The sequence below is a fragment of the Festucalex cinctus genome, chromosome 13, assembly GCF_051991245.1.
Source record: "Festucalex cinctus isolate MCC-2025b chromosome 13, RoL_Fcin_1.0, whole genome shotgun sequence".
NCBI classification, from domain to species: domain Eukaryota; kingdom Metazoa; phylum Chordata; class Actinopteri; order Syngnathiformes; family Syngnathidae; genus Festucalex; species Festucalex cinctus.
Window position 1 is genome coordinate 6,767,426 of NC_135423.1, and position 26,054 is coordinate 6,793,479.

The 26,054-nt window shown below is 38.1% G+C and overlaps 1 protein-coding gene across 9 annotated transcripts; it reads right to left on the minus strand.

Annotated features, from left to right (window-relative positions):
• Positions 1 to 374: 374 nt before the first annotated feature.
• On the minus strand, positions 375 to 25,507 carry sytl2b (synaptotagmin-like 2b). Of its 9 annotated transcripts, none has more exons than XM_077541947.1 (21): positions 25,421 to 25,507; positions 22,475 to 22,629; positions 18,608 to 18,765; positions 18,423 to 18,528; positions 15,254 to 15,302; positions 15,107 to 15,176; positions 14,670 to 15,039; positions 13,445 to 13,581; positions 10,587 to 12,433; positions 10,360 to 10,504; positions 8,755 to 8,868; positions 8,200 to 8,250; positions 8,028 to 8,116; positions 7,867 to 7,944; positions 6,255 to 6,424; positions 5,240 to 5,342; positions 4,957 to 5,118; positions 4,115 to 4,199; positions 3,096 to 3,192; positions 2,811 to 3,016; positions 375 to 1,474 (listed from the first exon to the last, which is right to left on the minus strand). In XM_077541947.1, exons 2-21 carry the CDS (start codon positions 22,573 to 22,575, stop codon positions 1,326 to 1,328), a joined length of 4,287 nt encoding a protein of 1,428 aa, XP_077398073.1. In that variant the 5' UTR covers positions 22,576 to 22,629; positions 25,421 to 25,507; the 3' UTR covers positions 375 to 1,325. The 9 variants fall into 9 exon arrangements, with proteins under 9 accessions (XP_077398073.1, XP_077398072.1, XP_077398074.1 ...); XM_077541946.1 differs by having other exon boundaries at positions 14,670 to 15,060; XM_077541948.1 differs by lacking the exon at positions 8,200 to 8,250 and having other exon boundaries at positions 14,670 to 15,060.
• Positions 25,508 to 26,054: the final 547 nt, after the last annotated feature.

Here is a 26,054-nt window from a genome sequence, read left to right on the forward strand (position 1 = left end):
AACAAAATATTGAAGCAACAATATGTAGTTATGTTATGAGCTTGACAAGTACAATGGCTTGTAAATAATTAACCAAAGTCCAGGAAGGTAAAAGTACAAAGGTAGGAAATTATATGATTAAGATAATAAATACATAAATTCTGGGGCATGCAACCTTCGTTTACTGAAAAAATATCCAAGTAACGCCCAACTTTGTCTCTTTTCCATCCTGTGCTCATTTTTCAAATAAGTGTTTCTAATTGAAGTACAACTTTTAAAACCATATACTATGCAGTGTACAACTGTTTATATATATATATATATATATATATATATATATATATATATATATATATAAAATCTTTGACTTGTTTTTTTTTAATTCTAACACACATTTTCCTTTTTAAACAAAAAAAAATACTGTAAGTGAAGTACACATATATATATATATATTAAAAAACAAAACAAAATTAGACATATACCAAACAACTTTTATTTATTTTACATATATCTAGTAGTAGGAGTGCATAACTTTTGTAAAAAAAAAAATTCTTGAATTATTCTAGTGTAAAATTTTGTTGACCTCCAACTTTTAATAAATCATTTCGAGATGTTATAGTAATTTAAAACTTATTTTTCCACAAAATTATTCTAAGTAGTGTACAGCTTTTGGTTATTTTCAAAAATGATTTTAAGTAACAACATTTTTTTTTTTAAACGTATTCTACACAGTGTTGCATTTCTTTAATTGTTTTACAAATTATTACAAGCAATGTAAAACTTTTTTATGCTCATATCTCTCTCAACAGTTTCAAAAGAAAAAAAAAAGTATTTCAATTAATATATTATAAGTAAGTCTTTGTTAGCTGTGTAATTAAACCGAAGAAATCTAAACAAAGTCGCTGTTACATTCTTAAGACAACTTTTCTACTGAGGACCATTAGGACCCACATTTCTTTGTCGGGCGACAGTTTCTCAATTTGCATACACAAAATGTGGGCCCTCGTCACTGGCAACTGCCACATTTGTAAAAAGCAAATTACTGTTAAAGGAAGGATGATTTACTGCAGGAGTTAAACGAGTTTGTGGACAAGATGAAAGTTGCAGTAATGGAAAGGCGACAATGACACATTCATTTCATGATTTAACACTTCATCAAATGTACTAATGGGCCTTTTGTTGCGAGTGATTGACTTTAGCACATCTAAAATGAACACGTTTGGAAATGTTTGACACTTCATTGTTCTTGTTTGTTCATTTCCGGCCCGTTGAAAACACGAAAAGAAAAGAATTTCCATTTTGGATCGGCAAATATGTTTGAAACGACAAGAGTGCTGTACTTCAACTTATTTGAAGGCCGTTTTGGCGGAGCTCATCATGCGCAGGGGCAGCACGCCCTCCGCCCATTCGTTGGGCGACGCCATCATGCGCTCCCACAGCGCCGCCTCCTCCGGCGTGGAGTCCATCCAGTCCACCACCGATCCATAACTCTTTCCTAAAAACAGATGGAATTTTAAGATTAAGATTTCATGATTCAAAAGATCTGTTGTTACTTACCGGGGGACAACAAATAACTACATTAACATGAGCTAATTATTAGATTCTAACTATTATTAGATTAGCTTTATTAGCTCCGCCCAGTTTGTCTCGGCGTCTGCTGTTTCACTGGTCATGCCAGTTCACAGACTTCAGCATTCACACACAAACAATAAAAAGCAAACGGTGAACCCATTTGAACTCTGTTGCAAAGCAAAATGGCAGCATTAAAGGGGAAGTCAACCCCCCAAAATTTAAATGTAAATATGGTAATCTGGTTAATTAATATTGCGTTATGAGTTAAGCAGCAAAATCCAGCCATTTTGATCAATATCAGAAGGTGGCCATTTTGTTACTTGCTGTCGCGTGAAAACGACATCACAGTTGCTCAGGTCTCAGGTAACAACCAATCACAGCTCAGCTTCAGAAAAATGGTGAGCTGTGATTGGTTGTTGCCTGAACAACTGTGATGTCATCTTGAGTCGACAGCAAGTGGCAAAATGGCTGCCTCCTGAGATGGATAAAAATGGCTTGATTTAGTTGCATAACAGATTCCACAAATGTCATATCAATCAGGATCTTCATGTTTAGACTAGTGAGGTCATATCTAACATATGTTGGTCAAGAAATATCTAAGGTTGACTTCCCCTTCAAAACATGCACAATGCTCTTGTAGACGACCACATGTTGTCAATGCATTCAGTATTAAAGATAATCGTTACATGACGCTAGACCACTAATTAACTCGAGCCCATTTGAACCCGGTTGCTAACCAAAAAAGCAGCTCAAACATTCTCAGATGAATTCAAGTTTAACATTAAACTTATTTAGCCCATTATAACAATAAAAAGTGACTATTTTGTCTATAGTTATTTTGATACTTTCCATATTTTTCACATACAATTAGTACCTTTAAAAGCACATTTTGCAACTTGCTGTCGACTGAAAATGACATCACAAGGGCTCAGGTAACCAATCACAGCTCACCTGTTTTCTAGGTTTGGTCATGTGACATTCACAAGCTGAGCTGTGATTGGTTACCTGAACCCTTGTGGTCATTTTCAGTCGACAGCAAGTTGCAAAATGTGCTTTTAAAGGTACTAATTGTACATGAAAAATAACGAAAACATCAAATTTATTATAGGCAAAATATTAATGTTTGACTGCCAAAAATGGCTAATAAGTAAAGTAGCCCTTGAAAGTTCCCCGTGCAGCAATTAAAGACGATTTTACGCTCATAGTTTAAAGCTCCGTCTAAGATAAAGTCAGCCTAAAACGACTTCAAGCGCCAGTACCGGTGCCGGCCCCGAGCCGGAGTCCGCCCAGCAGGTTGCTGGCCAGCTTGTCGCGGTCCCAGACGGTGAGCTCCACGCAGGCCTCGGCGAGGTCCGCCTCCCGGATGCCGTCGTACACCATGGTGTGGTTGAACGCGGGATCCGCCGTCCTCCTCAGCACGCGCGTCTTCTGACGACTCTTGCGACTGGTGTCGGGCAGCACGAAGCTGGAAAAGGGGCGCCGGAACGGATTCATCAAATACGGGATGTGACGACATCAGCGCGAAAAGATGGCGCCGGGCGTACCATTTGACGTAAGGGTCGATGGTGGCTCTGATTAAAGGCAGGCTCTTGCATTCTTTCACCCAAATGTGAATCTCTCCGGTGGTGGGAACTTCCTTAGCTAAATCAATAAAAGGGAGACACTTTTGAAGAATTTCGACAAGGGCATCTTAAAAGCATCACTGTCTCAGGAAAAAAAAAAAAAAAACATTCTCATTTGCACCCAGAAACGTATAAATACGTTTTATTTTAAATGCAAGTGTCCCAAAAGACGTATTTATACGTTTATATATATATATATATATATTATTTTTTTTAATGCTAGAGCATACAAAAATCTTTGATGCAGCCTCTCAACTGCAAAGAACGGTTGAAGAAATGGTAGTTATTATACAAACGGCCAGCAGGTGGCAGCAGAGCAAAGGAGATCAATCAGGGCCATGTTGAAAACAGGCTCAATTAGTCACAATTCTAAAGATTTGTGAATAATGATGAAACTTAGCTCTATTCTAATGTTAACAGATAGAAATATTCTCTTTCTTTCCTGATGAAAGAAGAGACTTTAATATTTCTTTCGGAAGGTTCCATGTTTTTATAGCAATATAACAATATTCTGTGGGCGTTGCAAAATCAGTCCAATTCGGTAAAACAGCCGGGAGTGAAAGGGATGCTTCTGTGAAAATGGCTGCCAGTGAAGGTGTTAACACCACATTGACAAAGCTAGGAAGTGGTTTCACTTAAGAAAATTAAAAATAACAGAACTATATGGGGACTGAGCAAGAGTGAAAATGTGTTAAAACTTAAAACCATCAAATTGAATAAAATTGGACAGTTGGAAAGTTGAAAACAAAAACGTATTATCGCTGTCATTTTTGTTTTAAAGCTTGTTTTGGTCGCAGGAGAAACAAAGCAGATCCCGGGAAAAAAAGTTGGATTAGAAAGAATAAAAACATTTTCACATTTTTCTATATAACAATGCATTTTTACAGTAAAAACGACCCGCCCTCCTTTAATTAATATTATTAATATTTGTATTGTGCTACCTTGATTACGGATGACCTTCGGCAGAAAACGTACAGCCAGTCTCATCTCTCCTCGCCCACTTGAAGGCGCCAGAGTTGCTCTTGTCTAAAACAGGAGACAAAACGAGCAGGAGTGAGGCCACACATTTCCGTCATTTGCTAGTTTTATTGTCTCAACACAAGATGGAGCATAAGAGGGATTAAAAAATGCTCATTGTAGTGCTTCCCCCCCTTGTAAGCATGTTAACATATTAGGGTTGACATTTTGAGTCAACGTTCAATTCATGAATGGATGTGAAGAAATGGGCCTCTATTCCGAAAGATGAGGCTTTTTGTTTTCCAAGAACAAGCATCCAATCGCCCCCTCAGTGTCTCCAATGCATTGGTGTTTATTGGAAAGACGAAATAAACACAAAAACAAGCTTTGTGACTCAATTTGATTGAGTGTGACCACGTCCTTTAACAACCAGCTAATTAATACAGCACCACTTCTAAAAAGCCCAACACTGTTCTGTTGCTTGATGCTCACTTATAATGTTCCCATAAATAGAAATAATTAAGTCCAAGGGTCAAACGTTAAATGCAGCAAAAGTGGATTTAGCAAATTAAATCACTGTAACATTATGCACAATGTGAACTTTAATTCCATTTTTTTTTTTTTTTTTTTTTTTTAAGTGTACCACTCATGGTCACAACGTACCATGCGTTCAGAATCACGGACACAAAACATAGCCTGTAAAGGTTATATGAAGGCCAGCTTCATTCTGGATTTTCATATTGAGAACTTGGTCAACAACACTGGAGCTTCCGCTGTATTCGATGAGCAGCTCCTGAGGATATATGACCGTGTGTGTACGCGTTACCCTGGCTTTCAGCGGTAAGTCGTTCATGTGGGTGTGGTCAAAGTTCCACTTGGAGAGTTCCACTTCCACCTCGCCCAAGAAAATGTTCTTGCCAAACGTGTCGTGATGCCACACGGAGAGAACCAGCGTCTGCGTCCTCAGATACTCGATACTAATCCGATACTGGAAAACGTGCGGAAACACATACAAGATGACAATCGTAACAGAATGTACTGCATATATATTATCATGCAATATTGTATACGTTAAATGTGGGAAAACGTGTTTCTGTGTGTACACTTACCCTGAGGATCTCATTGAAAGTCGGATTAAGTGTCTTTTTCTTTACAGATGTTTTCTTCTTTCCCAGGTGGATTTTGTCAGGGATAAGGTAACTTTTGACATAACTGCGAAAAAGTAGATATACATTTTTTTTGATTTTTTTTTTTCTGTTTTAAAATATGTTAGATTTAGATTCTCTTTATAACATAATTTAAATTTATTTTACATTTGTATTTTTGATTAAAACGAGGTATTTCCCTTTGTTTCTGCACTTCATTTAATAGTCCACTAATAAATTAAATAATACATAAATAAAAATAAGAACTTGCGGTACTAGAACCCGGTCATAAAGGAACACATCAATACTAAGCAGTAGTGGCTCTTTTTCTATGAAACTTTATGTTTTATTTTTTGTATAGTGCTTTACAGGGTTAAAACATGCCATAAAACATATTCACACACAAAAAACAAAATACATAAATTAATAATAATAACAACAATAATAATAGTGCTGGCTAGCAGATAAAATTTTGAAGACGCTAACATATTGCTGAAGAGACAAGACTCGGAAATTGGCGTGCTGGTTATAGTCAATCGCTTCAAACATGATATGAAACTATTTATCCGAAATCTGCCGCGTTCATTTGGAAACCCCCGAAGATTCTATTCAATCTTGTTGCTGATGTAACAATACACATGAGGCACAAATGGATTTAAATATGAATATTGCCCCATGACATTGCACATGAATGCTAAAAGCTGTTTTTTCCTCACTCTAATCTATCAAGACTCCAATTTAATTGGAAATCTGGCCGCAGTTGACAATTTAATTTGATATCCTTTGAAGGGAACAAAGAGCCAACCAAATGTAATTATGTGTGGAATACTCATGATTTATGATCTCATGTTGGCAATTGCACGAAGCCTTCTTGTAAAAATATGTTTGCAAAAGGGACCATTTAAAAATAAATAAATAAATAAATAAAAACAAGCAACTTTCCAAATTCCTTAATTTGTGTTTGGTGTCCAGTACTCACGGGTCTGAGCGTCCCCTCTTGGGATCGGCGGCCGCCAAGTCTCGGCACTCAGCCACAAAGATGTGGAACTCCCTGAGCTTTTGCACGTAGTTGATGGAGAAGTGGATGCTCCCTTGCACGTCCACGCTTCCAAAGTCACCGTTGTACATTGTCATCACGCTCCCGCTGAACTGCCAGCCAAAAGACACGCGTGGGGGAATCTCAGCTCAGAAAATAAAGTTTAAAAACCCTATAACGCCAAATGTATCATATTAAATGCAAGACATTTTGAGTCCTCTTTTTCATGAGTAAAATATTTTTTTCCCCATTAAAACCTATATGATCTGACACATGCATTGCACTGAAAATCCATTAGAGGGCAGTATCACCCAGCTGATGGCTTTTCCAGCGGCCTTGCAAGATCGCATATAATAGTGGGAAATGCTCTGATTTGAATGTGGTTCACTTTTTGTGGCCTCGCCCTATCGCTGATTTGTTTTTTTTCGTGCAATTTTGCATGATTTTTTGCAGTAATGTACCTATTTGATAAAATTTAGGTTTGAACATGTTTAAACAGAAAAATGTAAGAAAATATAAATGCCTCTTTGAGAAAAGTGTGTGGTGATGGGTTTTAGAGCCTTAAAACATTTATAATAAAGGTAAAACATAAAGCAAACATAAATGTACAAATTTAGAGCATTGTGACCGGATGTATCAAATATGACACAAGTCAAAAGTCATATGGGGAAGCTGATTTTCAAAAAAATAAAGAAATAGGTTTGTTCAAAAGGACCAATAAATATTCTATTTACAAAGAATATATTTCATGGTTCTTCATATTGTTAAAATAAAAATAATTAAATGAATAAATAATAAATAATTTAAAAAAAATAAATAAAAAACTGAGGGAGAGTAGGTGGAATAACGTACAGTAAGATCAATTTTACAATATGTAGTAAGTTCACTGAGAGACAACTTGTGTGCTTTGGTGCTGCCGTTTTGGTTAGCAACAGAGTTCAAACGGTCTCAGCTGTTAATTGTTAACCAGCACATTAGTCATGTGGCTGATTATTAACTCATTTACTCCCAATAACGTATAAATACGTTTTTTTAATGTTCTAAGTGTCCCAAAGACGTATTTATACGTTGTTGTTGTTTTTTATGCTAGAGCATACAGAAGGCTTTGATGCAGCCTCTCAACTGCAAAGAACGGTTGCAGAAATGGTAGTTATTACACAAACGGCCAGCAGGTGGCAGCAGAGCAAAGGAGATCAACCAGGGCCATGTAGAAAAAAGCTCAATTACTTACAATTTTGAATAGATTTGTGAAAACTGATGAAACTTAGCTCTCTTCTAATGCTAATTACTGCAAAACGGAAACAGATAGAAACATACTTTTTTTTCCTGATGAAAGAAGAGACTTTCATCTTTCTATAGCAATAGAACACAATATTCTGTGGGCCTTGCAAAATCAGTCAAAATCCAGTAAAACAGCCGGAGCGAACGGGATTGCTTCTGTGAAAATGGCTGGGAGTGAATGAGTTAATATTATGACAAGCGAGCGGTTAGTGTAAGGCGGTTCACGCAGCAGTGAGTGAGTGAGTGAGTGAGTGAGTGAGTGAGTGAGACGTACAGACGACACAGAGGCCAAGTCATAGGACGAGTCCATTGTGTGCATTCCCTGGTGGAAAATGTCCTCGTAAACGTCATCCTGCAACATACACGCGAGTGACATGCATGGGGGGGCGTGCAATCATGCATGCGGGGACCAACAGAGCATTTGCTTCGTTTTACCTCCCTCTGCAAAAACGAGGGGACAGATTTGCTCAGCTTCTTCAGGTGCTCCTGGTCCGACAAGCGAGAAGAAGGGGGCGTCATGGGACCTGTGATAGAACAAAGTACAAAATGGTGAGGAAATTCAACATGACCCCCAAATTTTGACAATGAAATGGTTTGAAATTGTTACTGTTGCTGGTTCGCCTCTTGTCATTCTTTGTCTTTTGTCTTTTCGCTTGTTCTATCAGAGGGAAGTCAAGCTGAAATATTTCTTGGCAATAATGTTATTTGTGACCTCACTGGTCTAAACATGACATTCTGATTAAAATGACCTTGGCGGAATTATGAGTTAATGCACCAAAAATCAAGCCGTTTTTCATCCATCTCAAGGGGCGGCCATTTTGCCACTTGCCTCAAGATGACATCTCAGTTGTTCAGGCAAACGACCAATCACAGCTCACCTGTTTTCTGAAGCTGATCTGTGATTGATTGTTACCTGAGCAACTTTGATGTCATCTTCAGCAAAATGGCCGCCCCCTGAGATGGATGAAAAACGGCTGGATTTTGGTGCATTAACTCATATTCCATATCAAAATTATTAACCAGAATACCATTTTAGACTAGTGGGGCTGCATAGAACATGTTGTCAAAAACAAATTGGGGGTTAACTTCCACTTTAAATCATAAAAGTGTAATTAAAGGAGAAAGAAAAATATCTAAGAATGAAGATGATGATGATGCTCACTTGGTGATAAAGACCCTGCCAGGTCCTCCATACTTTTTGCAAGCCCTTTGGGACGGGCTTCAGCTCGCCGCAGTGCTTTCCTCACCGGATTCTCCTCATCATCGAGATTTTTGCCTGATGATGGTTTAAAAAGAAAAAAAAAAAGAAAAAAGAAAAAAAAAAAAGGGGGACGTTTGAGTACATTGTTCTTAGTTCACTGATAGCTTTCTAGTTGTGCACAGCAGTCGTTTTGACATAGCGCCATAGTATGCATTGATTATGCTAATGCATGAAGCAAGTCATTTTGGTCAAATGAAATGCACCCGCCAGGATCACTCCCCATCTGATGATATCCGCCATGAAACAGGATGTAAATATGATGGAATTGTCATCGTGCAGTTGCAATCCTATGCAGAGGAGTTGCCTTGACCATAATTGTACATGGACAGGAAATATCACGCAATGTGAAACGTGTTGATGTCATAAAAACAATAAGAGTGAAAGAAAGAAAATGTTAGCATTGCTGGCGTGCCTGAAGAAGTTTGCCAGCCCACAAGCCAAACATCAGCCAAACAAAGACTGCGAGTGTTGACAAGAGACAAACCTTGGCAAACAAAAGATAACACAGACACGGATACAGGAAGGTGTCCTGTGTTTGTTGAACAAATGTTTCACCAGAGAAATTGCTGCTTCATTTTCTTGACAACTCTTTATACTGCTTCCATTGTGCTTTTTGTCGATTTGGACAGAAAAAACAAAAACTACAAAATAGTAGTTTGGACTTGACATTTCCATGGTTTGAAATTGTCCTAATTACATTGAATTGGAATAAATTAAGCAGATTGGCTTTTTGTATTAAGCGCTATGTGATGTCATTACCACTAGATGGCAGTAAAGTGTAAAGCAGAGAGTTCTAAGCGTCCGACTACCAATAACAGAAGTGTTAATGAGCAGACTCCTTCCTGGACAGAGGTTCTACTACACAGTAAATTCTGTAGAGTAAATTTTACTCTAAAGAGACTCAATTTGATCCCACTATAAACAAGTGACAAATAGTAAAATATTCAGTGTAAATTTCATTCAAAGTATTTTTACTGTGTACGAGAGAATTGGTCTATCCCATGACAAAAACCAAGTTTTTTCCTCTGGTCGCTTCCGACTCTGATGGAAGTTTGACTATTTAGAGTGGGACCAAATAGACTCAGTTTAGAGTAAAATTTACACTTGGAAGAGAGTAAAAATAAAGAATTGAGAAAATATATGTAAAAAATAAAAGTCACTCAAGGGTTGAGGAACAAAAGCAGGACCTTCAACTTGAGAGACTGCCACTCTACCACCTGGACTATGCCACTCCTACTGTTTGATAATATCTAAAAGGATATCTCTTGGCGGTACGAAGATTCCAATTGACGAGCGATATATTAACATACAGTAGGAGTGGCATGGCTCAGGGAGTAGATTGGCTGTTTCCCAACCTGAAGTGGCAAGTTTGTTCCTCAAACCTTGAGTTTCTTTTAACAATTAGTAAAATTTTCTAAGAATTTTTGAGTGAAAAATCTTTCATAGTTTTTTTTTCATGGGATAGGCAAAAGTATTCGCTGACGGCGTCGTGGTTTGCTTGCCTACCTTTCATGAAGACTGTGTGGGTTCTGTTGCCACTAAACGATGGCGTGAATGCCAGTTTGTCTCTATGTGTGTCTTGTGCGGGACTGGTGACCAGTCCAGGGTGTCCCAAGTCAGAAGGGATAGGCTCCGCCTCCCCTCGACTGGACTGAACAAGATAAGCAGGAAAGAACATGGTGACTCGGTAGTATTTTGCTAAAACTAGTCCTTGAGTTGGACGAGCTGCTTACAGGTGACTCGGGATCAGCATCTGTGCCGCTGCAATTCATCCACGCATGGCTCAGACTCTTCTTCTTCTTGAAGTCTCGCTCCTCTGAGCCTGCGGGCGTGCTGGTTCTCACGAAATCCTCGGAAACTTCGTCCTCAGGGGCCAGCGTTCCCGGCTCGTTGGTCATCCCCAAGTAATGGCTGTAATCTTGCGGCACAAAAGCCCTCGCCAGGGGGCTCTCAGTCCTGTCCGAGGCTCGGTCGGCGCTCGGCTTCCTGCTCTGCGAGTGGACAGGGCTGACGTGGATCTTAAGGTTCGGTTCTTCTGGATCAACAAGGGCGAACATACTGCTGGCTCGGCGCAAAGAACTACCGCGACTGCTGGAATGGCTGAAGCTGTCTTTTCTTTTCCTGGGAGAGCGAACCTGCTTAGGTGGAGTTAGTGGTGGTCTTCCCGCTCCGTCTTGCCTGTTCGAGTCTTTCAAGATCTTTTTGGGTTCTTTTGGTGGACCCGAGTCTGCTAGGTTCTTTTTGTTGTTGTTGGCCGCAACGTGAGATGTCTCAAAGGGAGACCAGCGGCGCGGTTCAGGTTCTGAATATCGTTGCTCTTGAGGTGGTTGCGAAGGACTGACTTGTCGTTTGGGGCTTTTGGTCTTGGAGTCTGTGGTGGTTTCGTCCCAGAATTCCAGCAGACTGCTAAACTGTGCTCGGCTCCCGCCAAGTGTGGGCGACATTGTATCAATTCTCCGATTGAGAGGCAGTCCGGTCAAATCTTTTCTATTGGAGTCTTCGCCATCGCTGCCTGAATTGTTGCCAAGAGCCCGCAAGTCGAACTCAGACTTAGCAAGCCTCTTGTTCAGCTTGGCGCCGTGCTTCGCTTTGGGTTTCCCGCCATTAAACGAGGGCTTGTTCGCCTCCTGCTCCCAGAAAGTTTTGAGCTGCTTGATCTTCTCCGCTGTGCTTTCTTGCCGAGGACGGTTTTGTCTCTGAGGACTGTCGGCGTCTTTTGTTTTGGGTGACCGCGGATGGTTTTCGTTGGAATTCCCAGAAGTCTTGAGGTCTGTAAACTGGTGGCTTTGAGACACATGGATCTTCTCTGAGACTGGACTTGGGCCATCTCTGGACTGGTGAAGGGTGTCCGGTTGACCTAAAGCGAGCCCTTTAGACTCTGGACTGGATCGCGGAAGTGGTTTTGGGGTTAGTTGCTCAACAAATAAAAGCTCAACGTCTGATCCTTTTCTGTCAGCTACTTGGGGATTAGCGGGCAAACAATCAAGGGAGGTCCCCAAGTCAAGATTGTCTAAATCTTGGTCATGTTTCAATCCCGTATGCTGACTTCCATTCACTACGTTTGCAACGTAGGTTACCTCGTCATAGAACACGCCAGAATGAACACTTGGCTTCTTCTCGCTTTCTTCTCTCATCTCGGCTTTGTCTCCAGGTTTTACGGATGTCAAGATTTGGGGGCGTTTGTTGCTGTTCTCCCAAAATGATTTCATTTCCGAAATGTTTCTTTCATCGTCAGCATTTTTCAGATAACTCATCACCTCATTGGACGTTCCTCGTGACTGACCAGTCATCACCTCAATTGATTCTTTCTCCTGAATACTGGCAACATCTTTCTTGGAGATCTTCTCACTTCCCAGCATATGCGTCTCACGGTGTCCGTACGGATTCCGTGAGACTGCTGGCCCATTTTTGTCAGTGCTGCGGTTGAACCAGTCAAGCACTTTTGAGATGGAATCCTCGTCGTTGTCGGTGGGACTGGAGGCCTTGGTGATCAACTTCAATGAGCGTTTCGGCTGGGATCGCGTCTGCGTCTTTTGATCGGAGGACTCGATAAAGTTGATGTCGTAGGATATTGGAGGGTCTAAAAGTAAAGAAAATGACCCTTAACTCATTGACTGGCAGCCATTTTGACTGAAGCACCCCACTCTCCCCCTTCGCTCCTGGCTGTTTTACTGGATTTTGACTGATTGTGCAATGCCTACAAAATGTTGTGTTCTATTACTATAAAAACAAGGAATCTACCAAAAAAAAAAAAAAAAAATAGAGTCTTGTTTTTTCATCAGGAAAAAAAGTACAGTTTCCTTTTTGCAGCAATTAGCATTAGAATATAGCTAAGGTTAGTCATTATTCACAAATCTGTATAGAATTGTGGGAAAACAACTTGTTTTCAACATTGCCCTGGTTGATTTCTTTATACTCTACTGCCACCTACCATTGTTTTTACCCATTCACTGCAGTTAAGAGGCTGCATCAAAGCCTTCTGTATGCTCTAGCATAAACAAACATAAAAACGTATAAATATGTCTTTGGGACACTTAAATCTTATATAGAATGTATTCATACGTTTTTGGGAGCAAATGAGTTAAAGAGGAAGTGAGCCCCCCAAAAATCTATTGACAAAAATATGTTCTATGCAGCTCCACTAGTCTAAATACGGTATTTTGGTCAAAATCGTGTTAGTGGAATATGAGTTAAGCAGAAAAACCCAACAGCTTTTTCTCAAAATATCAGAAGGCGGCCATTTTGTCATTTGCTGTCGAGTGAAAATGACATCGCAGTTGCCCAGGTCTCAGGTAACAACCAATCACAACTCAGCTTCAGAAAACAGGTGAGCTCTGATTGGTCGATGCCTGAGCACTGAGAAACTGTGATGTCATCGTCAGTCAACAGCAGGTGGCAAAATGGCGTACCCTGAGATGGATAAAAACGGCTGGATTTTGCTTCATAACTCATATTCCACAAAAGTCATATTAATCAGAATGTCATGTTTAGACTAGTGAGGTCACATAAAACATATTGTCAATAAATGTTGAAGGTTGACTTCCTCTTTAAGTGACAAGAGATAACTGATTGCTTTCTGTGTCTGACTCACCTGCCGCTCTTTGCCATTCTGGCTCCTTCACTGATGACATCACACTGCCGCCAATCACTGGATCATAATCCGGAATTCTTCCTATGTTCAGATTCTCGTCTAAGGTGGAATTGTCTTCGATCACATGTGCTGTGTCTCTGTCAAGTAATAGATGTGGTATAAAAAAATAAAAAAATAAATAACTTTATTCATCTATTGGTCACAGATGAATAAAGTTATTTTTTATAGTCCATCATTACTGTCCTGTGAAAATACGTCCTTTTTGTCTTTTTTTTATTTATTTATTTTTATTTTATTTTATTTTTTTACATTTTTAAGTTCATGGGTTGAATCCGAATTAATAAAAAAAAAAAAAAAAGTAAAAATAAATAAATAAATAAATAAATGAACATAAGTGCATTTCACGGGACAGTGACGAAATATATTTTTAATAACATACATGGTGTTTCCAAAATGTTTGACCCCATTTCGTAGGCCAATCATTTTGACAATTTTCGTTGGAATGACCTCAAATTTTCACAGCTTGTGTAGAAACGTTTCAAGTTTTTGAGTGCAAAATCTGTCATAGAACCAACAAATATTTGTACTTTTCTTTGTAAATTTAACCAATAAAAATTACGACATTCAACATAAAGCGTATTTAATTTCATTAAGATCCATCAAGAATGTTTCAGAGAAATGGGCATTTAGAATGATGGGGTCAACCATTTTGAAACACCCTGTATGTACACAATATGTCAATCTGGAGTGCCTGCCAAACCCAACAAATGTGAAATTACACAACCAAGTAAATCCTTTGTAAGATACATATTTCTGAAAATGTATCCATGAGAAGGCCATTAAGAATTTGTCTGGATCTTCCTTGTCTGTGACGTGGAAGAACAAACTGCACAAAGATCCCCCCATTTTCAAGCAGCTGTCCAGACTACACGGAATCACTATCATGTCGACGTCAAAAGGTAAGCAGAGCTGCAGTGCGGAGTTATCAGAAAAGCAGCACATACGCAAACGTTTGGCAAAACCGTCGACGTGATTCAGTGGCTCGGTGATGAAGTGCCGCCTCCATGAGTGAAAATACAGTGGCTGTTTTTAACTCTTTGTGCTTTACACTGGGCAAGCAGAAATGATTGCCTTGTCACAATTGGGAATTATTTTAAATTATGATAAAAAAAAATAAATTCATAAAAAGTCTCCTATAAAGATGTTGCCTAAAGTTTCTACTCACTTGTCAGCTGTAACCAAAGACGGCTTTCGTTCTCCCTCCAGACTGGAATGAGAATTCACCTGAGCAGCATCACAAAGGAGCTGCTGGGGCTTCTCAGTAGAAGCAGACGGGTGGGCCGACGACACCGCGACTTCCCCCTTGGAGCCCTGATGGAGGCTTGGTCTCGGGGCAGGCGCGACCCCGGCCGAGATGCTTTGAGGGTCCGGGGCTGCGCCGCTGCTGTCCGACTGGCTGGGGGTCGGCTTTGAGATGAATGTCCTCCTTTTGGGGACGGGCCTGAAGCCTGCGGAGGAGCCCTCAGATGTCACGGAGGTCCCGGACGTCTGACTGCTCCCACCTGGTTGCCCGTACTTCAGGGGGGAGGTGGCCTCTAAGGAGGGGGAAGGAAATACTGTTTGGAGTCATATTGATATGTCCGAGTCATTTTTTTTGCTCACCCCTCGCAGAGAGTTCTTTAGCTGGCTCGACAACAATGAAGGAAGATTCATTAAAAGGGTTCCGTCTTGTCTGGGAGGAAGACAAACAAAACAAATGGACTGTAGACGACATACTGACACAGGTGCGTATTTCGAAAACACGCCTACCATTCTTGGAGAGTGGACTGCTGACGACAGATCTTCTTTCTTTGCATTACTGCAGAGAAAATATAATAAAATATCAACTATGAACCATTTTAAAGGGAAATGTATTGGTATATACTCTAAGTATAAGTATAAAAGTATGCAAGTGTCGTTGTCTAACGTCCATCTATCAAGTGTGCAAACTCATTTGCTCCCAAAAATGTATAAGTATGTTCTATTTTAAACGTATTAAGTAGTGTTAATTTTATTTGCCATTTTTAAATTTAGTCTCAGTTTTAATGCAGTTTTAAACAAAATTGTTCGTTTTTATCATGGTTAGTCAACCTTAGGGGTGTTAAAAAAAAATCGATTCGGCAATATATCGCGATACTACATCGCGCAATTCTCGAATCGATTCAATAGGCGGCTGAATCGATTTTTAAACTTCCATTTTTAATGGAAAAATATTCAACAAAACATCTTACTTTGGGTTAGGGTTCACACCTTAAGCATGGAAGAATGTTTTATGAACGTAACATTAAGCCTTTATATTTAATTTTAATGCTGTTCAAGCATGAAACAGATTACAACCTGTATAAGACTGAAGTTTCAGATAAATAAATAATACATTTGCATACAAATCTTACACTCTACAAGTTTACTGATTAGCATTTTTTAAATTTGAATGAAAAAAAATCGCAACAATCGACTTATAAATTCGTATCGGGATTAATCGGCATAGAATCGATTCGTGACCTGTGAATCGTGATACGAATCGAATCGTCAGGTACTAGGCAATTCACACCCCTAGTCAACCTCATCTCGTTTTTATTTAGTCAATTATAAATCTAGCATTTTAGTTTTTATTTAAGTCCAAGAATTTATCATTTTATTTGTCTAATTTTAGTCAACAAAAACTGTCAACATTTTTGTCTAATTTTAGTCAGGACAATCATTTAACCGCTGTATTTTTTTGTAAGCAGATTATGATCAATATTTAGGCTCTAAAACTATTTCATATTATATATATATAAAATTTCTCTAATCTTTTTGATGAAAAACAACTTGACACACAATTACAGTATATCAACAAGTGGCTACTATGGCTCCTTGCTACAAGCTAGTAAAAGTTAGCCAACATTAGTTAGCGGTCGGATTAGCATTATTGTTGGAACTTTATAGCCGTCGAATTAATGTTACATTATAACTATAATTTACTTCTTTTTTTTTTCTGCAAATCTGAAAGGGGGTGTGTCACTGTGGGTCACTGTGGGTCACATAACAGTGTCACAGTGTCAGATTAGCAGAAACAAGAAAAAAAAAAATCGTATAATTTTCAGCTCGTTTTTGTTCATGAACTAAAAAAAAGATGTCCATAGAATTTAGTCCAGTTTTTATGAAGTGAAGTACATTTTTGTATCGTCTTCATTCGTCGACGAAAATGCACACTGATTTAGTCCCAGTTATTGTTTATTAATGAGGGTTTTAGTCTAGTCTAGTTTTAGTCAGGTAAAAATGTGTGTTGACGAAATTATTTTTGTTTAGTTTTCGTTGACGAAATTAACACTAGTATTAAGTGTCCCAAAGACGTATTTATATGGTTCTTATGGTTTTTTTATGCTAGAGCATACAGAAGGCTTTGATGCAGCCTCCCAACAGCAGAGAACAGATGAAAAGAAAAAGAAAAAGAAAAAGGTAATTAGAAGAACGGCCAGCAGGTGGCAGCAGAGTATAAGAGATCAAGCAGGGCCATGATGAAAAGCTTTTTCCCCACAATTCTAAGCAGATTTGTGAATAATGATGAAACTTAGCTATATTCTAATGCTAATTGCTACAAAACGGAAATAGAAATATACTTTTTTTTTTTTCCTGATGAAAGAAGAGACTCTAATCTTTATTTTGGTAGTTTCAACGTTTTTATAACAATAGAACACAATATTCTGTGGGCCTTGCAAAATCAGTCAAAATCCAGTAAAACAGCCGGCAGCGAAGCATCTTTAAGTTACAGTATGTATCTATTTCTGAAAATGTCAGTGAGCGAGCAAAAACGGTGCACATCAAGGCTTTTCCTGTCAAATGCATGGTTGGAAGTATCAGCACGAGGAAAAAAAAAAAAAAAAAAAAGAAAAGAAAAAAAAAAAGTCAAATATTGACTGTGTTAAGAAACCTTGTTCAAGATGTCTTGGAAGTGCCACTTTGTTAACTTAAGAAATCAACTTCCCCTCAAAAACATTCCACAACGAGCCAATAACTTTTACCAAATTTCAAACAAACAAAAATCACCATATCAAAGAACATCTCATAGTCTTTGATGGAATGCCAGTTGCCAAAAATAGGTCACTGCAGCCATTTCTCATTCAGAGGCAATGACGCAGAGCGCTCTATTGAGTTAAACACTTTGCTTTAACATGCACGCCACAAGGGAACGCTGGAACTCATCGCGCTCATGCAGGCTGTTGGCCTCATAAAAAGTCGCAAACTCCCTTTTGGCACCGCCTTTGTTTACACGTGGCGAGTCACAAGACACACATGCTGACACACTCAGGTAGTGTCCGGGAAGCTTTATTTTTTTACGAACAAAATTTGTGAAGTTACACAACGGAGAAATTTATGTTGCCAAAACAAAAGATGTTTTTTTGTTTGTTTGTTTGTTTGTTTTTTTATGACAAAAATTTGTGAAGTTTATAATTTATGTTGGCAAAAAAAAAGATGCATTTTTTTGTTTTAGGAAGTCATTTTACAAAAAAACAAAAAAAACAAAACAAAAACAAAAAAACTTGGGAGACAAAAAATTATTGAAAAAAAAAAAGACATAAGAAAAAAAATGTTTTAAAAAAGAGCTGTAATAGTTGTAATGTTACTAGAATAAAGTAGAAAAAGTCATATTTTTAGGGAAAAAAGTTGTTACTAGTCAAGCCATACGGTTCCCAGGGTAAATGAACGGCAAAAGAAAAAGTTTGGGGGGGGTTGAAGAGGTGACAACGAGAATTAAGTTGTAATTTTAAAAAGTCAATTTAAAAATTCCAACAATTATTATTTTTTTTTTACATTAAGAATTACATTTTACACAATTATACCACTTTCTCTAGTCAATTCCAACTTGTGATTCCCATAAATTCTGCGTAGCAAACCATGAGCAGGAAAAAATATTTGTGTTGAATGTTGTCAAATGTGAAAGACAAGAAAGGTGTACTTGAATTCCTGCAGCACGCCCAAACATCTGGCAGGTTTCTGCGGCGCCACCACATCAGAACTTGAAGTGTCGCGCGCTTTCGGTCTTTCCAGTCTGTAAGATCCTTCTGCAACGAGAAGCGAACATGAAGCCTCTGTTAGGGATTATTAGTGTTCTAATAACCCAAAAAAGCTGTCGTAGCCCACCTGAAGCTCTCCTCTGCCTCATGGAGGCCAGGATCATCTCGGAGCCGTGGATCTTGTCCAAATGCCTTCGAGATTTGGCTTCGTAGAACCACTGGCCCGTCAGGTACTTCAAATTGGAGTCTGGCGATGAGCCCTGGCTCAGGATGTTCTCCAGCTTCCTGGTGGGGAAAAGAATACTTTCATTTTTGAAAGATTCATTTCGACGTACCACAGAAAATAGAAAACCTGGTCATAAATCAAGATCCTTACTGAGATCAAACAACTTAATTATGTAAGAGAGGACTGCGATTGGCTGGCAACCAGTCCAGGGTGTCCCCCGCCTACTGCCCAGAGCCAGCTGAGATAGGCTCCAGCACGCCCCGCGACCCTTGTGAGGAATCAGCGATCAAGAAAATGGATGGATGGATGGATGGCGTGAGAGGAGAGATGGGTGCCAATACATGTTTTTTGTCATTACATCATCACGTGATAGTATTTTGACAATATGAGAACAAATCTGGAAAGCCGTCATGAAGATCTTTAAAGGGATACTTCACTTTTAATGTGATACTTTCATTATTTTTCATGTACGATTAGTACCTTTAAAAACACATTTTGCAACTTGCTGTTGACTTAAAATGACATCACAAGGGATCAGGTAACCAATCACAGCTCAGCTGTTTTCTAGGTTTGGTCATGTGCCATTCACAAGCTGAGCTGTGATTGGTTACCTGAGCCCTTGTGATGTCATGTTCAGTCGACAGCAAGTTGCAAAATGTGTTTTTAAAGGTACTAATTGTACATGAAAAATGATGAAAACATCAAATTTATTATAGGAAAAATATTAATGTTTACTGCCAAAAATGGCTAAATAAGTAAAGTATCCCTTTAATATGACAATGCGGTTTGGTGCCACTTGATTTTTGAGCTTGTTACAAAACAAAACAAAAAAACAAAACGTTTTTTGGGGGGAATGATGTCATCAAATTATGATATAATAATTCAATTACAGATCTGGTCAGTATTCACCAAGTTCTTTAATATGAGACTATGCGGTTTAATTCATTTTTTAACTTTACATTTTTTTTTTTTTTTTACCCATGAGCATGATGACGTTTTAGAGTCACAATGTCATCATTTACTGGTTTAGTGGACGTAATTAGATCGTAATAGCCCTCATATTATTATTATTTAAAAAAAACAAAAATAAAAAAACCTTCTGTATGTGTTTGTCTCCCTGTTGGTCTGCCGCAAAGTGTTTCCCTAACCTTGTGACTGGTTAACTTTTTATGGAGTATGGTTAGATTTCAAGCAAATGACATTTTAGTTTGGTCATTAAACCACAGACAGCACATTGATAATTACAGATCTTGAAAACCATCATAAAAACTTTTAATATGAGATAAGACCCAATGTGGTTTGACACCACTTGATTTACTTCCTTTCTTTTTAGATTAGGTTGAGATTTCTTTCCTCCAAAATGTTCGGGGGGGAGTTTGCTACAAATGAATTAGGAAGTTTTTCTTTTGAGAAATTGAGCTACTAAATGTTGCGGTTTTCTTCCTGCACTTTGCACTATTATGACACTCGTGAATGGGTTGAGAAGTTTGATTATGCCGACCACATCTGGCCGGCTTTTAACTCATTCACTGCCAATGACGACTATAGACGTCAAAATTCCAAGCAAACAGCCAGTGCACATTTTGACAAGAAATTTGAATTTAGTTTGTTATTCATTTTTTTTCAATTTCATTGCTTAGTGTTACCATCGTGCATAGTGATCGGTCTTGGTCTTACTGAGACCACAAACTGGGTCTCGACCTCCAGAAGTCAATTTAGTCGACTAAAATTGCTCCTTATTTTTGTCGACTAAAGTTGGATTAAAACTCAAATACAATCAGGTGACTAAGTTATGACTAAGGCTTTAATTATATTTAGTCAGAAGACTATAACTAAAACTAAATTGAAATTTCTTTTTTTTTTGTAGATAAAATTTTAATTTTATTTTATTTTTTTACAAAATTAACACTGGCTATTTGCTTGGATTTTGACGTCTATAGTTGTCATTGGCAGTGAATGAGTTAAAAGAGATACGAATTAGCTCGGTTGCTCCAAGATGACCTTTAATCGCACGTTGATCCTCGTCGCTTTCGAGTCAAACGCGCACGGAAGCTCTTCGCCGTAGACGCCGATCTGTATTATTTAATTGTCGAATCTTTAAACGTGCTGAAATACGAGGCCGCGTTCCCCGCGAACGACAAACCCACAAAGTGCCAACAGAAATGTGATGATTCAATAACTTAAGAATCAGCACATGATGGGGCTCGGGAAAAGCGGCAAACATCTCCACCGAGTGGAAATCCAATCAACAAAAGGCGGTGTCATGTGATGATAAGGCAGGGCATTATTATGGGATGTCGTCGTAATCCTCTTACACGCACGCACGCACACAGTGAGAGAACATGCTGGCTAGCCGCCTCCACTTAAAACTTGACGAAAAGCATATTTTTGTCTGCTCGTATTCTTCATGCCGCTGGTCTGATGAGGCTTTCAAGTCAGGCACTTGATGAACTTTGAACCCTATTGGGAATGAAAAACAATCAAAGGCCACAACATTAGGTACACCCGCAACTAAGTTGTAGTTGGCATTCGTGTTGTTCACCTTACATGAACTCTTTACGTATGTCTGTGATGAATTCTTTGAAGTGAATTACAGTAATAAATAAATAAATGTGTTGAAATAACATTAGTGTTAGCACGTCCGCCTCCCAGTTCTGAGGATTCGGGTTCGAGTCCAGGCTCGGACCTTCCTGGGTGGAGTTTGCATGTTCTCCCCGTGCCCGCGTGGGTCTTCTCCGGGTACTCCGGTCTCCTCCCACATTCCAAAGACATGCATGGCAGGTTAATTGGGCGCCCCGAATTGTCCCTAGGTGTGCTTGTGAGTTGTTCGTCTCTGTGCGCCCTGCGATTGGCTGGCAACCAGTCCAGGGTGTACCCCGCCTACTTTCCAAAGCCAGCTGAGATAGGCTCCAGCAGCCCCCACGACCCTTGTGAGGAATAAGCGGTCAAGAAAATGGATGTATAGATGCATAACATTAGTTATTAATATTTCAATTTTACTACTCTAAGAGTTTTTCACCAGAAAATAGGTGTGCCTAAAGTTGTGGCCAACAAGGGTGCACGGTTATTATAGTTTTTGTAATTTTTCATTTTAGTTAGTTTTGATTTCATTTTGAGTAATTTTTTTTCTTTTAATTTACTTAGCTTTAATTAGTTTTCATGGTGGTTTTGTTAGTTTTTATTAGTTTTAGTTATTTGATACATGCTTCATTTTAATTTAGTTAGTTTCAGTATTAGTTTTAGTTTTTTTTTTTTTAAATGTGTATTACTTGTGCACAATATTTAAAAAAAAGTTTTGTAAACAGAAAATGTAGTTTGTTTTCTTTAAAAAAAATCATTTTCGTTTTTTATTGTATATTTATTTATTATTTTTTTAATTATTTTTTTAATTTTTAAATTTTATTATATATTATATTATTTATTATATTTATATTTATTTGTATTTAATTTCGTTCACGATTTTTTATTTTTTTTCGTTAGTCTTAGTTAACTAAAATAACCTTGCAAGGGTGCTTTGCCCATTCCTTCCGAGTTGTGGTCATTCAAGCTAATATTTAACATTCTTGTGTGTGTCAGACCATGAGCTCCCATGCCCACCTATCCCCCCTCCTCCTCCTCCTCCTCCGCCCACACGTCCATTAACGGAGTTCTTGCTGTCACATTCCCAGCCGCCACCCTCGTCTTATCCCAAGACTGTTGAACCAAAGGCTCGCGGGTTGTGAAACCCTCAAGAGGACATGAACCGAATGCTCGATGATGATTCTGAACCTGATCCTCTGCTCCTCGGCCTGCTTGACTTGGGCGTCCCTCCTCAGCACGGCCATGATGACGCCACGCTCCTCCTCCGTCAGGAAGCTCAGGTCGATCATACTTCCTCGCCGTCCTCCTCTCCCTCCTACCACGGGGGACAGATTGGGAAACACCTGGAGAGGCGCACGCAGAAGATTTGATTCATGGTGCCATTTATTAGGGCTGGGTATTGATTCCAATTTCCTGAATCGATTCAATTTTGATTCACAGGAGTTCAGTTCGATTCAATTTTTGATTTTTTCCTCGATTCGATTCACTTCAATCCGGTATTGATTATTTATGAAACATCAATTCTTCTTAAATATCAAGGACATAATAAAAACTGCACAAACATTAAATTTTGGGGAGGAAGCAAGTGGTTAAATGTTTTAGTTTATTAATGAGAGTAAAACATGTTATAATCACATCAGCAAGAATGAGATGAATATTTTCACAATTCTAATTCAATAAAATTGTAAATATAAATTAAATATACTTTTAAACTCATGTGAACAATAACATTCAAGAAATAAGCGGTAAGATAAAAAAAAAAAATAGCCTTTAAAATTACATTTCCTTTAAATTTATGGGGAGAAGACATTTAAAATCGATTCATGGTTTTATGAATCGATCAGACCTGAAAAGGAGAACCGATTTGATATTATTTGATTTATTTTAAACCCAGCTCTGCCATTTATCATATATAAAAATATCTACCTATCCATCCTTGAGCTTGTTTCTACTTGTGATTTTTTTGTGGTGCATGTGCGTTAGATGTCAAGTAAATAAATCAGGTTTTTTGGTCATTACTGTGTCATCATACGAGGGTATGTTGACAAAGCTAATACCTATCTGGTTAACCCTCAGCAAGACCTTTAACTCATTCGCTCCCCAAAACGTATAAATATGTTATTTTTAAATGTTTTAAGTGTCCCAAAGACATATTTATACGTTCTTTTGTTTGTTTTTTTATGCTAGAGCATATAGAAGGCTTTGATGCAGCCTCCCAACTGCAAAGAATGGCTGAAGAAATGGTAATTATTACACAAACAGCCAGCAGGTGGGGGCTGAGTATAAGAGATCAACCAGGGCCATGTTGGGGGAAAAAGCTAAATTACAATTCTAAATAGATTTGTGAAAATTTATTAAACTTAGCTATATTCGAATGCTAATTGCTGCAAAACGGAAACAGATAGAAATATACTCTTTTTTTTTTTTTTCCTGATGAAAGAAGAGAGTTTAATCTTTCTTTTGATAGGTTCCATGTTTTTATAGCAATAGGACACAATATTCTGTGGGCCTTGCAAAATCAGTCCAAATCCAGTAAAACAGCGAACGGGACTGCTTCTGTGAAAATGGCTGGGAGTGAATGAGTTAATTTGATGTATGCAGTTTGCCACCAATTGAGCTACAGTCGATATAATAAGTTTACACACCCCTGTTCAAATACCAGGTTTATGTTTAGAGTGGGGGAAGACCCAAGAAATTATTTCTAAACATTGTCCATTAATGTGACCTATAAGTTGTACAATTTACAATAATTGAAAATTGAATTTGGGAATTACACTGTCAGTAATTCATAGAATGAAACAAAACTGAATGATACGTCAACACACCGCCATAAATAGTAACACCAGAGAAAGGGATCATTTCGTAATGGTCACTTTTCAAATTTAATTTCTAACAATTTCAAACATGCCAACTCATTGACATGTGACACATTCAATTGTGATTTGATTTCTTCATTCGAAATTTATTGCCTCAGCTAACAAGCATGTCACCAAAAATGCCTTTTCATCCGTTTTAAGCAGCATGACATGAAAAAAACCCAAAAACAGTTAACGAGCACAGCGCGCTTCCAATTCCAAATGAGGCTTTGTGAAGAGCTGCCAGCTACCAAATGCATTTGCTGACTTCTCCTTTCATGCTGATGTACAAAACAAATTGCAGATACATCCCAAAACACCCCAGACTGATGTGTCATTAAAAGTCTGATGGAACAATAGTTAAAGATGATTTTTTTTTCCCCCCATAGAGAACATAGTAGCAACCTTCCTGAAAAATACGAGGTAAATTTCAGCGTGTGTTACTACATGCTGACACAAAAGGTCTTCTTGTCCTGGTGAACCGGTTTGTGTATTTCATTTATCCATCCCAGGCTGCAGCAAGACTGATAGGAGTTTTTCAAATATTTGCACTAATAAGCATATTTTAATATGTCATTTCAGCCAAGAGACAACAATAAGGTGTCACAAGATATTGCAAAACAAAATAAAATGTGACTGAGAATTCAAAATGTATGAGCGTATTTAACATACTTAATAAACAAAAACAAAATGGTGGCTTTATATTACAATTTGATACCTCTTATAAAAAAAAAACAAAAAAAAAACAAAAAAAAACATTTATTTTAAATGTCCTAAATAAAGAAAATTAATATATTTTGTTTGGTAATTTCCTGAAGACAATTCATTATAGGAAAATGAAAGGACAGAAATGGAAGACATTTTTGGCCATATTATAATGAAATGATCTTGTGTCATGAGTATTTTAATCAACTTTTATGGCTATATTTAGTCACGTTAATATATCGTTATGCATGTAAAGATAAAATACCAGTGTCCTTATTACTGCCTTTACAAAACTATTTATGATTTTTATTCAAATGAGAACATTGTTAAATATTTTTTTGGCAATGACTACATTATATTTACTCAAATATTTGAAATATACTTTACGCGTTCACTGGTCTTGTAATGTTGCCTTTACAAAGACAATAATAATCACTTCTGTATTAAGATCAAATTTAACATGTTCTAGTTCTGGTGTCTGCTGTTGAAGTATGCTGCATCACACTGAGCTGTTTGTAATATTTTGGTTAGAAACAGCTCGGAGTCTACTGTAAATATTGAAGATGTTTCCTACCTTGAAGCTTTAGTTTGCCTCTTTTAGGTGAGAAAAAAAAAAAAAGTTTAGCCACTCTGCTTGGTCTGCTGCTTGGATGAGCTGAAAATCTTCAGTGTGCAGCTAAAAAGAGGGGCAGGACTCACTCGAGATGGGGTGGACCATCGCCAACATGTGCAGCCACAACCTCGTCACACAAGCTGGTGACGTCACTCTAAATGGCTCATTAAAAAAAAGGACAGATCAAACAGTGTACCTGTTGTAATAGCAGCCGTCGGCCTGAAGGTGTCATCAGTGTTTGCCAAAAGGGCGTGCAACTCCACTCACCTGTTCTGCAACTTTTACATGGTCTTGTCTTTCCTGATGCATATTATATAATTAAAAAAAAAAAAAAACTTTTGCGCTGATCTACTTGAGAAGTAATCCTTATTTTTGTAATTATTTTTGACAGAATATTAAAAGTAAGTAACATTTTTGCAGCAGCTCAAATATTGCATTATGTCTTGGCGGAATTAAAAATTAAAAATAAAAACAGGTCACCACTAGACGTTTTAAAGGCAAAATTCCTGGAACAAATAACCGGTACGGCCAAAAGGTTTTGAACTTCTTTTTTTTTTTATGATTACTTTAACTAAACTTTAAAATTACTTTAAAA

Bases quoted from the DNA above. Each gene is read 5' to 3' on its own strand.
- sytl2b (XM_077541946.1), bottom strand. From the start codon at position 22,575: ATGATCGACCTGAGCTTCCTGACGGAGGAGGAGCGTGGCGTCATCATG. The intron at 8,869-10,359 runs GTAGGCAAGCAA...AACCATCATCAG, and splicing joins CCACACAGTCTTCATGAAAG to GCAAAAATCTCGATGATGAG. The intron at 4,200-4,956 runs GTAACGCGTACA...CTCCTGTTTTAG, and splicing joins ACTTACCGCTGAAAGCCAGG to ACAAGAGCAACTCTGGCGCC.